Source organism: Myxine glutinosa, chromosome 6, assembly GCF_964187855.1.
Source record: "Myxine glutinosa chromosome 6, kmMyxGlut1.1, whole genome shotgun sequence".
Classification (NCBI taxonomy): Eukaryota; Metazoa; Chordata; class Myxini; order Myxiniformes; family Myxinidae; genus Myxine; species Myxine glutinosa.
In genome coordinates, this window is record NC_136266.1 from 64,517,065 (window position 1) to 64,532,889 (window position 15,825).

Sequence of the window (15,825 nt, forward strand, 5' to 3'; positions counted from 1 at the left end):
TGTTTGTCCGGTTGTTACTTGGCAACATTTTTTTTTTGACAAGTATGTTGCTCACTCCAGTTTGTGTGTTTGTCTGTCTGCTCACTTATACTTGCCTACAGGTCACAATTTTAAAGCGATCTTCAAAAAACTTTACCAAACGGTAGAGTTCGTGGTCTGACAAAATCCTATATATTTTTGATGTCAAAAGGGCAAAATGTCAAAGGTCAACCACTTTTTTCGTATTTATAAAATCCTCAATTTTCATCCGATTTACTTGAAATTTGAATACGATTTTCATATCAGCTAACTGAATTAAACCACCAACTGTTTTGCAGATCAACGTTGGCAAAAAGGTCAACATAGGCCAAAGGTCAACCACTTTTTTCATATTTCCAAAATCCTCAATTTTCATCCGATTCACTTGAAATCTGAATAGGATTTGCATATCAGTTAACTGAAACCAACCACTAACTATTTTTGAGGTCAACATAGGCCAAAATTCTACTCTAGACATGCTGCTTCTGCTGTCTCAACATTGGATAGAGGTCCTCAATGCCAAACAGGAAATCAGAGCTGTCTCCCTTGACATATCACGTGCCTTCGATACAGGCTGGCAACCAGCTCTGCTCACCAAACTCTCCTCCTATGGTACCCATGGAAATCTCCACACATGGCTTGCGGACTTCCTCTCTGGTCGTAGGCAACGTGTGGCCCTGAATGGATTTCTCTCATCTCCCCTTCCTGTTCTGGCTGGAGTTCCCCAAGGCAGTGTTCTGGGCCCTGTGCTTTTTCTGGTCTTTTTTTTTGTATACTGAATCGAGGCTCGTGAAAGAGCTAACATTTACTTCACAAACAAATCAACCAGACAAACAAAATATATAAAAAGAGGGAGCGGAAGACAAGATGGGGAGAGAAGGGGAAGCACACAAACACAACATTTGAGAGCAGGGAGATGTGTGGAAGGGAGAGGGCTTGGGTGGAGGAAGCGTGGGAAGGGGGGGGGGGGGAGGGAGAAGTATAAAATACAAGGACACCAAGGACTTCCAGGACAGAAGTTGGTATTTCAAAAAAGTGGAATTGGGGTGAAATTAGCGGGGGTAGAAAAGATCAAGGTTTTGGATGGGGGAAGATAAGAGATGGTGGTGATAAGAGATGGTGGTCTTCATCAATGATCTCGCCGACTCTCTGGAAAATCCTCTCTATCTCTTTGCTGATGACTCCACTCTCTGCCGCTCCATACCCCTACCCTCAGATCGGCAGTCTGCAGCCTCCTCACTCTCTGCAGACCTGGACAAAATCACAGACTGGTAAAACAAGTGGAACATGTCTTTCAATCCTGACAAATCTCACACTCTGACTATGTCTCTCCGAAAAGACCGACTGGAAAACCCTCCCATCTACTTTCTCAACAATCCTCTCCAAGAAGTTCTGTCGCTCAAGCTTTTGGGTCTCACTATCTGCCATGATCTTTCTTGGGAAAATCACATTTCCAAGCTGGCCTCCAAAGCCAGTCGTCGACTGGGCATCCTCCGTCGTGGGAAGTCCTTTCTTGGCACACCTGAGCTCCTCACCACATACAAGGCTTTCATGCCCGGCTCTATGGAATACTGTTCCCCCCTCTGGGCCGGTGCTCCTGCCTCACACCTAGCTCGGCTTCACGCTGTTGAAACCAAAGCTTTCAGAATCATTGGAATCTCCTGCGATGAAGCTAACTCCGAGGGCCTTTCACTCACTCACCGCAGGCAGGTTGGTGGTCTTTCTGTCTTCTACCGACTCCTCTCCAGCCTTGTTCCCCCAGCTCTGTCTGTGCTCTGTCCCCCACATATTCCTATAGGTCTCACAAGATCTGCCAGCAACCCTCTTATGGTTAAACTGCCAAAATCTAGGCTCTCTGCTCACCTTCACTCTTTCATTCCCCTTTTCTCCCACCTCTGGAACAAACTCCCCCACTCCCTTCAATCCCACTCCTCCCTCCAGGTCTTTAAAACAGCTGTTCAGCACCATCTCTTATCTTCCCCCATCCAAAACCTTGATCTTTTCTACCCCGGCTAATTTACCCCAGATCCACTTTTTGGAAATTCCAACTTCTTTCCTGGAAGTCAGGAAAGTCATATGGATACAGTGGCCATATGTATTATACCTCTCCCACCTCCCCCCAATCCCTCTCCCTCCCACAGTTCTCTCGATGTCCCTGCTCTCAAATGTTGTGTTTGTGTCCTTCCCCCTCTCTCCCCATCTTGTCTACCTCTCCCCTTATTTTGTGGTTTAAGTGTCGGTTTGACTTTTTGTGTGATTAATGTTAGCTCTTTCACGAGCCTCGATGTTGTATTCAAAAAGAAAAAAGGTCAACATCGGCCATATTTTTAAAATTGTCAATTTTCCTTAGATTAACTTAAAATTTGAAGACAATATGCATATCTCGTCACTGAATTCAACCCCCAACTATTTTTGAGGTCAACATAGGCCAGATTTCTAAAATCCTCAATTTTCATCCGATTGACTAAAATTTGAATAGGATTTTCATATCTGCTAACTGAATTCAATCACTAACTATTTTTGAGATCAAAATAGGCCAAAAGGTCAACATAGGCCTGAGGTCAACCACTTTTCTCAAATTCCTAAAATCCTCAATTTTCATCCGATTGACTTGAAATCTGAAAAGGATTTTCATTTTTTTTTTCATATCAACATACCAACTTCATTTCAAATTTCAAATTTCAACTTCAACATACCAACATTTCAAATTTCATATCAACATACCAACTATTTTTGAGGTCAACATAGGCCAAATTTCTAAAATTGACAATTTTCATCTGATGAACTTAATTTGAAGAAGATTTGCAGATCAGGTCAAATAATTCAACCACCAATTATTTGTGAAGTCAAAAGGATGCTCTACCGAATGCCATTCTAATTTGTTCTCTTTTTCCAAGTATCGCTGTATGAGTGATTTTTCATTTGTCTGTCCGTTTGTGAACAAAATATCTCAAAAAGTTGTGGGCGGATTCAGACAAAATTTCGCAGAGATGTAGCGTATGTGACAAGGACGAAATGGTTAGATTTTGGTGAAGATCCGGATTCGGATCCGGCTACTAGAATTGGGTATCCTCTATTTAATTCCAGTGACTTTGAAAGACATGCTGAGTTTTGCACGAATGTCAATTAATCAAGTGTCCATGTGCAAATGAACCCCCTGAGGGAACATCAGAGCCGGAATCCCGATGTGCTGCTTTCATTAGGATGGCTAAAATGTTCCTCTGAGGAAATCGATTCTGTCCGATTGGATTTGCATCCAGGATTCCAAGTCGTCAAATATTGTGGCCTTTTCCACGAGTGATATCGCAGTGAGTTCTGTTTGGCAGAGTCCGCATCGCAGCCAAGCGTCCTAATGTTGCTCTTTGGGTGTTTAACTGTGATGCTGTAAGTGATGCTTATTACCTCCGCTACCAAAGGTGGATGGAGGTTATGTTTTCACCCCTGTCTGTCTGTCTGCCTGTCTATTTGTTTGTGAACAAGATATGTCAGAAAGTTGTGGACGGATTTGAACGATACTTGGTGGACCGGTTGTGCGTGTGAGAAGGACAAAATGATTAGATTTTGGTGAAGATCTGGATCCGGATCCGGCTAGTAGAGGTTTTTAAGTGATTCCTCACCATTGGGAGATCGGGCCAAAAACGATACAAATCAGGATATCTCAAAAAGTTGTGGATGGATGATTTTGATTAAATGTGATTCTGTATTCTGATTTTCTGGTCTACTCTGGTATACAAAACATAAACTGTTCACCTGGCGGAGGTATGCTCTCTACTTAGTGCCGTTCTAGTTATTCCATTATTTTTACACCTACATTCTTGTTTCACCTTATTCAATAACTAGCAGGTTGGCTGAAGCTACTTTTTCTTTGGACCAATTCCTCAACTTCCAGACATGAAAAATCAATGAAGTTGTCTGATTCCAATTTCAGATTTTATTATCGACGTCGTGCGTCACGTATACATCACTGAAGTAAGATTAGAGGTTTTTCACGTGATCGAAGTGAAAACAGTCGGCATTCATTTTTCAGACAAAATCTTGGAACCCTGATGGCCATTAGTTAGAGTTGCATTTGTGCAGTAATGCCACCGACATGACATGTATGTTTTTCTTACAAGTTGTTATGGAGTTGCTTCATCATCGCAAGTTTCATCTCGTGCCAATCTTCGTTTTTGACCTCAGTCAGTCATGGTTGCCCATCAAACCCCCGAGAATGGCCATTCACATATGAAATGTGAACATGTGAATTTGTTTTCCATGTAGGAGCTGTTGCCCAGACAACAACTACACAATAGAAAGTGGTGTAACTTGGGATCAAGGGATATCAAAGAAGACCAGACCAATTTGCCCCTGTTCACCAGGCAGATATTTGCGATTTGTTCTGGTGCTGGCAATGACTTGCCGACTCTTCATCACCCATACATACTCATGATCTCTTCTGCCCCAAACGACCTCATGCCCAAGCCCTCACCTTCACCAGGTTATTGTGATTTTTCCACCTCTCCCTCAGCTCTTTTAATTTGTCGGTTGGTTTCTTCCTTTTATGTTTCATCCCTGCTTTCTTCTTCTTGCTGCGTTGCAGCTTATGTGCATCTCGTTCACCCTCATGTGTCCTTCTCCCCGTCCATTTGATCTCCCTCTCACTCTCACTTCTACTCTGCTGTTGGTGTTTTCCCCCTTTCCATTTTGTTACCTTCCATTCTGCTCGAGCTCTTCCACGAGCCTTGACCACGGATACAAAAAAGACACTGTGGAATCTATAACGTCCACCCATGCGCGTTGAGAGCCAGCACATGCCCTGAGGCCCCCATCCTCACCCTTTTTCTCTTTTATAACTTTTTAAGGGACTTTCTTTAATTTAAAAAACATAAAACTAAAAAAAAACAATTGGTCACTATTTACAAATATAATGGTGTATTTACATTTTTCTACATGCGTTTTTCTCATGCGTAATACTTTCCTTTAAACCCATCTTTATTATTTGATTAACTATGTATGTTGCATAAGAAAAAGTATTTCTCATGTTTCTATATCCAAGAGTTTTCAAAGTGTGGATTTGACAGTTAATGATTGAGGATGTGATGTTTTACCCCCTTAAGGTTTCTTTCGTGATGATAGCTATTCTCACAGAATGAGCACACTTCATGATGATCGAGAATTTTACCTCCAAGAAAGGCGACAATCTTTGAAAACCAGTTGGAACTAGATAGTGCCGATGAATAATAAATCACGCGCTTTGTAAAGTTGACATGCTTTGCGGTCCTTTGTAATTGATAGGCCGTTTCAAGTCGAACTTCTCTCTGTCAAAATCAAAATGATGACAGCCTTTTATTGTAATGTTCAGTTTGATAAAGTTGTTGTTTAGGAAAAAATGTTTTTGCACTTTGCCTTAATGGCCCTGTTCATCTCCTTCTGTGGTGTGCCTCCAGGGTCGTGGATGGAACCGAAGATGATACAAAGATCTCCAAGGCAAAAGCATTTGATTTCACCATTGAGCACTTCAGCGCATCCAGAAACAATGGTGACAGAAAAACCCACTTGGGCCCTTGCCTATTGTCAAAGTCGTGTTTTTGTAAGGGTTATTTAGCAGGAATGCCAATAGCATTATAAGGGATACTATATAGATTAGTTTGTACATTTTTACGGCGTAGCCCATCGAGCAAAGCCGTCCAGAACAGTGTTTGTCTGTATGTATGTATGTATGTATGTATGTATGTATGTATGTATGTATGTATGTATGTATGTCCCCTCAAACGTATACCAATCAGAGCTGAGAATCTGGTCACATGACAGGGCGATCTGATTACGTCTGATGTCATTACGGCGGTACAGCAGCTGACTCTCCACGCACGGCCATTTTGATTTATATGCCGTTCATGCCGAACATATCGTCGAACCTGTTATATATCACAATCGCCATGATCTACCTCTACGTTTTTCATTCAGAGTGAAACACAAACAAACCGATTGTTAAAATGACCATCAAATATCGAAAGCATAGACGTTACGTCTCTTCCAACAAAATGGTGCGTACCCAACCCTTGTGGGGTATAATCTAGATTACAGTAGATCTTCCCTAAGTTATTTCAGTAAAACTTACCTCACGGATGTCGGGATTCCTTCAAATTTCTTTGTTTAATGTTATAACCAGCATTAACTACTATTTAAAAAGCTAATCATGTGTGTTTGTGGTTTATAATATTTTACAAGCCCGGCTACTCTGCTGTTAGACTTTCGGTCTTGTTTACATAACATATACATTTTTCGGCTTACACATGCAAGCATGGACACGGCCTGTAAAACGATGATGATGATGATGATGATGATGATGATGATGATGATGATGATGATAAACGTCCGCCTGGTGTGGAGCGAAAGGCTAAATGTGTCCATCTTCATTAATCGTTAAAATATCTTAGTATTTCTGGCCATTATAATAAGATTTCTGTCGACATTGAGCTACTTATTAGTACATATGTGAGAGTAGAGTGTAATCCCGGTTAGAACTAATATTTGCCAAGGCTAGTGGTCTGCTCATCTTAACGAGACTTAACCTGGATCACATTTTAACACGACTTGAGACAGATTTGTAGGGGAGTTTGCAAGAATTGATACATTAATTAATTTGTCCTCCATTTAATCGTGGTTTACATGAAGCATTTATTTCCCCTCAGGAGAGGGAGCATGGTTTGACTTTAATGACAGCAGAAATACACGGATACTCAAAACACATCAACAATTACAGGACTAAGTCATCCAGCTCATGTTTCTCCCCGAATCCTCGTACACAAATCATTTATATAGTGTTCAGCTGTTTATTTTAGAGAAGGTGGTTGTGTGAGTTTGAAGTTGCAAGGAAGGAGGCTGGGAGGAGGAGGGTGGTGAAGGAGGCAAGGGGGGGCCTTGAGGAGATATTGACATCACAAAGTTGGGCTTCCAAGATCTATCCATTAATCCTGGTTTGTTACTGAGACAACAACATTCTCCAAGGCCCGACTTTCCCAGCTATTAGTTGTAAACATGCAGTTCTTCGTAGCCTCCCCCAATATAAACCTGACAATAAGCCAAACAATAAGCCTCCCCCAATCTGCCTGACATCAAAGAAAGACAGTCTTGAGATGCCAGATTTACTGCCTGGCATGAGAACATAGTGCATTTGTTCTCAGGCTCAAGCACTGCTCTGTTCAAGCACTGTTCACAAGCATCTGACTACAGTGTGTAGAAAATGCATTTCGCGTGATATGTTATTTCCCAATAGTTGATCTATTCCCAATATATCTTAAACGGTTGCCTTTTACGGGGAAACACCTTTAGTTGTTATTTATGGCTGCAAACGACTTTTAAACTCGGTTTTATATACAACCGACCTGGACACAAGCTTTGATCAATAGTTAAGATTAAATGTACCCACAGAAGGGGAGAGTTCGTTGGGTATTACAAAATATGGTTTTGTTTCGGAAAACAAAAGATATTCCACTACATAAATATATGCATATGTTGTGCAATTATAACATATTGAGAAGTGCTAATATTTGATAGTTACATGTGTGTATCGAGTCAGGTGACCATGTGTCAAGTGTTCCAACTTACACCGACCATGGGGTTAGTTGGAACATTCATTATTCCATGGTTTTAGAGGCTTAATCTAAACTTCAGTCACCGAATAATAATCATTAGTGTGGCTGGAGTTTTGGTTAAGCCTTAAAGCCAAAGAATAATTAATTATTCTCTGATAAATATGTTGATAACAATTGGTTTTCACACAACTGCTTTAGGTTGTAGGCAGACAAATCTACAGGGAAGACAACTTTTTGCAAGCACCACTTTGTACCACCACTTCTGTATGGGACTGACAGTTTCATTACAATGTCTTTGTGTTCACGATGACAATCTTCAACTTTGTCAGGGTCAGGGAATGAAAATGTAGGGCGATCTAAAACCTCAGCCTTTGCTTTGGTATGGCTGCAGCATCTGAAAAACGTTGATAGGGCAAAATATAAGGCGTGGGGTTAGTTGGAACATGTTTCAACTAACGCCATGCTTTCTGTTCCAACTAAGCCCAATGGCCACGTGACAATCTTATGTACAGTATACAATACAGTGCTTTAGATACAAGACGTACTTTGCCTCATACTCTGGCTTACTTAATACCTGCGTATATAATGCACGACAAAGTACTGACCTTTATCTAACTACATCATCGAGATAAAATAACTTTTCCTCAAAGATAAATATTTACTCAGAATTGCAAGTATCATACATACCTTTCTCTTCAGAAGAACTCCTTTCCATTTGTAGTGATGGTGGAGCAATATGGTGGAAGGGTGACGTCTACCACTGCATGGCAGCACCATCGACACGTCATCCTTCGTTTCTTTAAAAACCGCAATGTTTCAACGAACCACACATGGGTGGATTGGCATGCCACTGACTCCACCCACCAATGTAACCTGAAAAATCATACGGCCGCCATTTTGGTGCTATTCAAAGACAAATACGTCATCGGAGCTATCATATTAATAATCGCCATGCCACCCCACTAAGTTTTCCGTTCAGTGTAAAACTACCAAAGCGACTGTTAATAGCATATCAAAAAGTTGGGGGCCAATAGGCGTCATGGGTCTTGCGAAGGTCACAGTACTTATCACAGATCACAGGTCACAGACAAACAATTTCCATTACTGCAAAAACATACATCAAAAACAAAATTTCTTTTACCATTAAGCATGGAAAATAATGTCTGGGACGAGCTGTCGCACACTGGCGCGCTCTAAGAATGACAATTTCCATTACAGAGGTCAAAGCAAAGCAAATGGCATTCATTTCTGTCCTTGTGTTATCTTTCAAATCCTCTAATGTCCGTGGCTTGTTGATGTACACTCTCTCCCTTAAGCAACCCCACAGAAAAATATGTGAGGATCTTGGAGGCCAGTTTATGTCTCCATTATGAGAAATGACCCCATTAGGTAACAGTTCACGCAACATTGCCATTGTCACTCCTGCTCCATCTTGTTGAAACCACAAATCTCGTGGATTCATTTCTTGCAAGGATGGTCTGAGGAAGTTTTGGATTATGTCACGGTATCTTTCGTCATTCACTGTTAGAGTTTCACCTTCTACATCCTCCAAAAAGTACGGTGCAGTGATTCTGTTTGCCATAATTCCTCACCACACAGTAACACGTTGAGGATGCAGTGCACCCTGGGGCAGTGGGGGCACAATCCGGATTTTATCTGAAGCCCACACCCGACAATTGTTTGTTAATGAAACCATTCAAAGGAAAATGAGCTGCATCACTCATTATCAAGTGAGAAATTAGACCGTAATATTCAGTAATAAGTTCCAGCAATTTTGTCAAATATGACATGCGAGTTTCAAAATCAGTTGGAAGGATTTCATGCACACGGTGTACTCTGTATGGATAGCACCGCAAATCTTTTCTCAAAATGTGTCTTAGAGGTTTCAGCAATTCCAAGTTCCATTGAATGTCTATTGGTAGATTTTTGTTGGCTTTTAAAAAACACTATTGTGCACACGCTCAATATTTCCTTGTGTTCTTCCAAACCGTGGTCTACCTGATCATGGTTTATTAGTTACCTTTCCATCTCCCAAAATATTAAAATACACCTACGGATGACGTGCTCAGAAGGATGGAGCAGGATTGACACAAAGTTATTGACGGTATGTTCATTGAGCTGCAATGATGGAGCACTTCTTCTTGAAGTAAAGTTCAACCAAAATAAAATGCTGTTGAATTGTCCGCTGCTCATCTTACTATAATTCACCAAATGTCCGTCTGTCCGTCTGTTTCCAAGTACCGCAAAAACGGCTGAACCGATCGCAACAAAATTTTGGGTGGGTAATCCCGGGACCCCCTGGAGTAAAATAGGCTATATTGTTTTTCCAATTTTTTTTTCAAATTTTTCCAATTTTCCAGTTTTTCCAAACACAATGGAATAATATTTCCCGAAATGAACAGTGATGTGGCTTTTATTGAAATTCTACAAATACTGTTTAGATTTTGATGATTTGCGTGTGATATGATTTAACGGATGTTTATATAAATCGTTTAAAATAAAAAAAAACCTTCAATTTCTGATATTTTGCCTTTTCATTTGGGCTTCCCAATTGAAGCCCCCCCCGTAGGGTGGGTACCGTTGCTCGTCATGAAAATTCCAGCCCTGAATCTTGAATCTGAAAAAAAGAATGCTTTTCATTCATGCTTTAGAAAATATGACAGTATGAAATCCCTAAACTTCTTTTGGTGGACCCTGAATTTATAAAAATAAAAATTTATATGAATATTTACATTTGACGTCATCCGTCCTATGTTTTGAACCACTGACACGAGTTATCGAGCATGGTTTATCCTGTTATTTTCCGATTATGGAGTGAAAACTTGCGATGAGGAAAGTCATTTTAAACCAAGAGGAAAATTGTTCATGATTTTAGAGATGACAGCTCGCAATCGAGCAATGAAAGCCTGGAGGCAGATGCTAGATCTGAAAATACCGACTGATGTAACACGCGGGCGATGTGTTGTAATAGTGTTCGAGGTTGCGTGTATTTCTGCCATGACGTTCCTGCTGTGATTTCACCGAACCAATCTGATGATGAAAGTTGTGTGACAGAGAACAGTGTTCCAGACTTTGTCTGAATAAGAATGTTCTTGAAACAGCTCTAGTTACTGTGTATGACGCCAGGACTCTTTGGAACTCAGGAAAACCCTGTACCGAACAGGTGAGTCAAATGTAGGCCCGCTAAATATTTTGGAGCATTTGACACGAATAAAGATCGATACCGGATGATTTGCCTCTTAACTGGTATGTGTGCATGGAGAAAGATTACTGTGTATCACAGATTGACATTTGTGTTGTTGCACCCTCATCGTACATGTTTACAATATCAGCACAAAAGATGCGGAGATGATTTGTTTCTAAATGTGTTTGTTTTTCTGCAACATCAAAGCAATAATTGTGCCACAGTAATACAGAGGGATATGTAGTGGATATGATGTTTCACACGATATGACCATAAACTTAGCAATGCTCAATCTCTCAGTTTTCTATCTCATTATCAAATCCTTAAGGAACTCGAATGAGTCTCAGGTTCCGCAACACTTTCTTCCACCAATCTGGCTGTTTAAATGGCAAATAATGTTACCTAATGTTTTCCGTTTTATCTCTCCTCCGATCATCTATGTTATTATGACAGCCAAAGGCAATGCAGTGTGGCATATCACTTGAACACAATGGATACTAAGTAGGAAACTGATCTTTATCGCTAACAAATATGGTGTGCTTCTACTATGCATAGGACGGATAACGTCAGCAAAAGACGGGGGCTGACAATGGCGCGATCCAGCAAGTCCATACAAATTACCTAAAGTTGTCATTATATTGTAAGTAGCACATATTCACAAATGTACGGTGCCTTCAGAAAGTATTCACACCCCTTAACTTTTTCAAATTTTGTTGTGTTACAGCCTGAATTTAAAATGGATAAAATTTAAGAAATTTTGTCACCAATAACCACAAAATACCCCATAATTACAAAATGAAAACATGTTTTTAGAAAGTTTTACAAATTTATTGAGAATGAAATGCAGAAATATCTAATTTACATAAGTATTCAGCCCCCTGAGTCAGTACTTCGTAGAAGCGCCTTTGGCAGCGATTACAGCTTCGAGTCTTCTTGGGTATGTCTGTATGAGCTTTGCACATCTGGATTTGGGGAGTTTCTCCCATTTTTCCTTGCAGATTTGCTCAAGCTCTGTCAAGTTGGATGGGGAGCATTGAGGAACAGTAATCTTTAAGTCTTTCCACAGATTCTCAATGGGATTCAAGTCTGGGCTTTAGCTGGACCACTCAAGGACTTTCACATTCTTTTTCTGAAGCCATTCCAGTGTTGTTTTGGTTGTATGTTTGGGGTAATTGTCCTGTTGTAACATAAATATTTGCCACAGACTAAGGTCTTTTGCACTCTGAAGAAGGCTCTCCTCAAGGATTTGTCGGTATTTAGCTCCTTTCCTTGTTCCCTCTATACTTACAAGTATCCCAGCCCCTGCTGCTGAAAAGCATCCCCATAGCATGATGCTGCGACAACCATGCTTCACGGTAAGGTTAGTGTTCACGGTAAGGTCTGCTAGATGTAGCGCTTTGAATTCAGGACAAAGAGATAAATTTTTGTCTCATCAGACCACATAATCTTTTGCCTCATGCTCCAAGAGTCTTTCATGTGCCTTTTTCTCAGGAGTGGCTTCCGTCTGGCCTCTCTTCCATAAAGCCTAGATTTGTGAAGTGCTGCAGAGACTGATGGCCTTCAGGCAGCTTCTCCCATCTCAGTGAAGGAACTCTATGGTTATGTCAGGTCATTGGCTTCTTTGTCACCTCCCTGACTAATGTCCTTCTTGCCCGGTTGCTCAGTTTGGTCGGACAGCCAGCTCTAGGAAGATAGGAATATCCATATTCTTTCCATTTCCTAATGATGGATCTCACTGTGGGCCTGGGAACCTTCAACACACCAGAAATTATTTTATGCCCTTCCCCAGATCTATGCCTCCTCACAATTATGTATCGGAGTTCGACTGATAGTTCTTTGGAGTGGTAGAGTTTCTGCTCTGACATGCACTTTCAACTGTGGGACCTTATATGAAAAGGTGCACTTCTTTCTAAATCATTTCCAATCAATTGAGTTGGCCAAAGGTGAACTCCAATCAAGTTATAGAGACATCTCAAGGATACTCAAAGGAAATTGGATGTAGCTGAGCTCAATTTGGAGTGTCATAGCAAAGGGGTTGAATACTTATCGACTCAAGACATTTCAGCTTTTCATTTTTAATTAATGTTAAAAAATTTCGATTAAAAAAAAATCGACTTTGACATTATGGGGGATCTTTGACATTACGAGACAAATCTGAATAAATCTCAATTTAATGCAGTTTTAATTCAGGCCGTAACACAACAAAATGTGAAAAGTCAAGGGGTGTGAATATTTTCTGAAGGCACTATACATTTTGCATGATAGCTGATTGAATTAAAACTTTCCTAATATTCGCAGAGCTCTCCTTTAAGCGCACATCCATTGACGATGAGATTGGGCCACAGATCGAGTATCGCCTGTTTGATCCAAAACACCGATAAGTGCACAAACATCTTAGGATAGAGTTTAATTGACACAGTTGGGAGTGCTGAGTTCAGTGTAAAAGTGAATAGATATGCAATACAGTTTTGGGGAGGAGGGGGATTAACTATAATTCGTTGAGCAGGTGGGGCTGTATTAAACAGCTTGTGTTTGAAAATCTCCTTCTTTCTAATTCAGCTTCAAAAAGGGGACCACGGTGCCCAAAAAAGGCCAACCCCCGCTCTATGTGGGAAAATGGCCTCTAAAGGCGATTCCTTCTTTCTAATTCAATACATTCATCTGACCAGATTTACGTAACAAAATTGACAAGACACATTTTTGACACTAGACGCACCTAAGGGATTGGCCAGAGGGGTTATGTTATTATCCTTATTCAAACGTGTAATTAAAAAGAACTCCAAAATACCTCTCGCTGTATAATTCAATGCAACTCATTGTACTCTAAAGGGTGGGGACTTGCAATACCCTCTCCCACCTAGAGTGGTGATACACGATTTGTCAATACACTAATTGGGGTCATGCTGATCATATGTAGCAAGTGTGGATGTAATTGACCCAAAACTGTAGGAGGAGTGGCGTGACAAATAAACAAACAGACCAACACACAAACATAAACAAACAAACAAACACACACAAGTCCCTGAATTGTAGTAAGGATTCTCGCTTGATGAGACAAATCTGAAGTGGTAAAATTTGATATTAGTTTTATTGAAATTTGTCTGATGAGAGTTGGCTGTATAAATACACTGACATGATAATTGGTTGGTCAACATTCAGAGATATTGATACGTTAAAAACTTCATTCAATTTGTACCTCGTACATCTCGATGCAAATCAGTCTTGAAATAGGAGGTGCAAATTAACAACAGCAAGATCAAGACATGTACATTCTCTCTCCAAGTTCATCGCCATAATATACCAAAAACTAGAAAGGCACTCTTCGACGTTACGACGTCGACTGATATGCCTCGGCCCACATATTTAATCAGTTCATGTTTACATCATTATACATACCTGTACCAAATTTTAATTGAAATCCCTTCAGCTGTTCACAAGTTATCACATTTTTACCTGACATGACCTCTGACCTTTGACCCCAACGTCTAATCAGTTAATATTTACATCATTATATATACCTGTGCAAGTTTGAAATAGACCACATCAGCCATTCTCAAGTTATATACATATTACAGACTTTGACCTTTGACCTCTTGACCCAAAAATCGAATCAATTCATCTTTATATCATTGTACCAACTGTACCAAATTTGGTCAAAATCCCATCACTGGTTGACAAGTTATCATGGTAACAGGATTTTTACCTAGCATGACCTCTGACCTTTGGCATTTGATCTCGTGACCCTAAATTCTAATCAGTTCATCTTTACCTCATTATACGTACATGCACCAAGTTTGACAAAGATCCCTTCAGCTGTTCTCAAGTTATCGCGGAAACGAAAACCTATCACGGACGGACAGCCGGACGGACGGACGGACAGCCGGACGGACAACCTGAAAACATAATGTCTCCGGCGACTTCATCAGCAGAGGCATAATTACCTGTGCATAGTAATTTCACATTAAGCATTGTTGTCGTCATTTGATACATTTTCTAATGAACCGACCCTTTTATTCCAGAGAATGTTCTGAATTCCCCGAGTGCCGTGCCCAACATCCAGGCGCTATCAAACATGCTGGCAAGCCAGGCTGAGGAAAACAAGCAAAACATTTCTCTCCTTAGTGAGCAGGTTGGTTGAGTTTAACTTTTTTTTAACTGTGGTAAGTTAAAAATTGCGTCCCATTTGATTTGGTGTGCGAGCAAATATGCTGCTTCGTAGGTTTTTAATCTGTTCTGATGAAATTATGTGTCGTTTGTTTCAATCCCACTGTTGCAACCTTTTGTTCAACTCTTGTGGAGAAATTTTGTTCAGTCATCCTTGTGTAAAATCACTGTCTGCTACAACAATGATTTTTGATGGTCTTATGAGAGTTGTCTGTATAACCCAGCATGAGAATTTACTGTATTGAGCCTTACTAGCCGGCATAGCGCTTCCCCAACTTTTGTAAATCATAAGGTGATGTATTTTCAAGAATTGCTCAGGAAGTCAGTGTAGCTTCAGAAACCATGTCATTACCTCAGCCAGCGAAGGTGGATGGAGGTTATGTTTTTACCTCAGTTTGTTTATCTGTTTGTTACTTGCAAAATCGAAGATTTTCAAGTATATTGGTCGGTCGACATTGGTATTCTGTCTGTCTGGTTGTCTGTCTGTTTGTCTGGTTACAATTCTAATTATATTCAAATTCATTGTCTCAATCACCTACGGGTCACAATTCTAAACCGATCATCATGAACCTTTACATGTTTGAAGATGATTTTGAGGTCAAAGGGCATCTTGAGGTCAATTTTCTAAAATCGTCATTTTTCATATGATTGACATGGAAGTTGAAAAAGCAATTGCGTAGTGCATCACTGAATTGGGAAAGCATGTATTTTTGAGGTCAAAATGTCAAAGGTCTGCTTATGGTAAAACTTCTAAAATCATCGATTTTCATCTGATAAAATTGTCAATTTTCATCTGATTAACCTGAAAATTAAAGAGCAATTGCGTAGTGCATCACTGAATTGGGAAAGCATGTATTTTTGAGGTCAAAATGTCAAAGGTCTGCT

General features: G+C 40.3%; 1 protein-coding gene across 1 annotated transcript in view; it reads left to right on the forward strand.

The window, feature by feature from the left end:
• Positions 1-15,825, forward strand: part of LOC144892723 (uncharacterized) — a 31,230-nt gene that overhangs the window by 9,776 nt on the left and 5,629 nt on the right. Inside the window, exons 6-7 of the mRNA XM_078781043.1 lie at positions 5,445-5,536; positions 14,796-14,905. Coding sequence (XP_078637169.1) covers positions 5,445-5,536; positions 14,796-14,905 — 202 coding nt within the window. The remainder of the gene's footprint in view (positions 1-5,444; positions 5,537-14,795; positions 14,906-15,825) is intronic.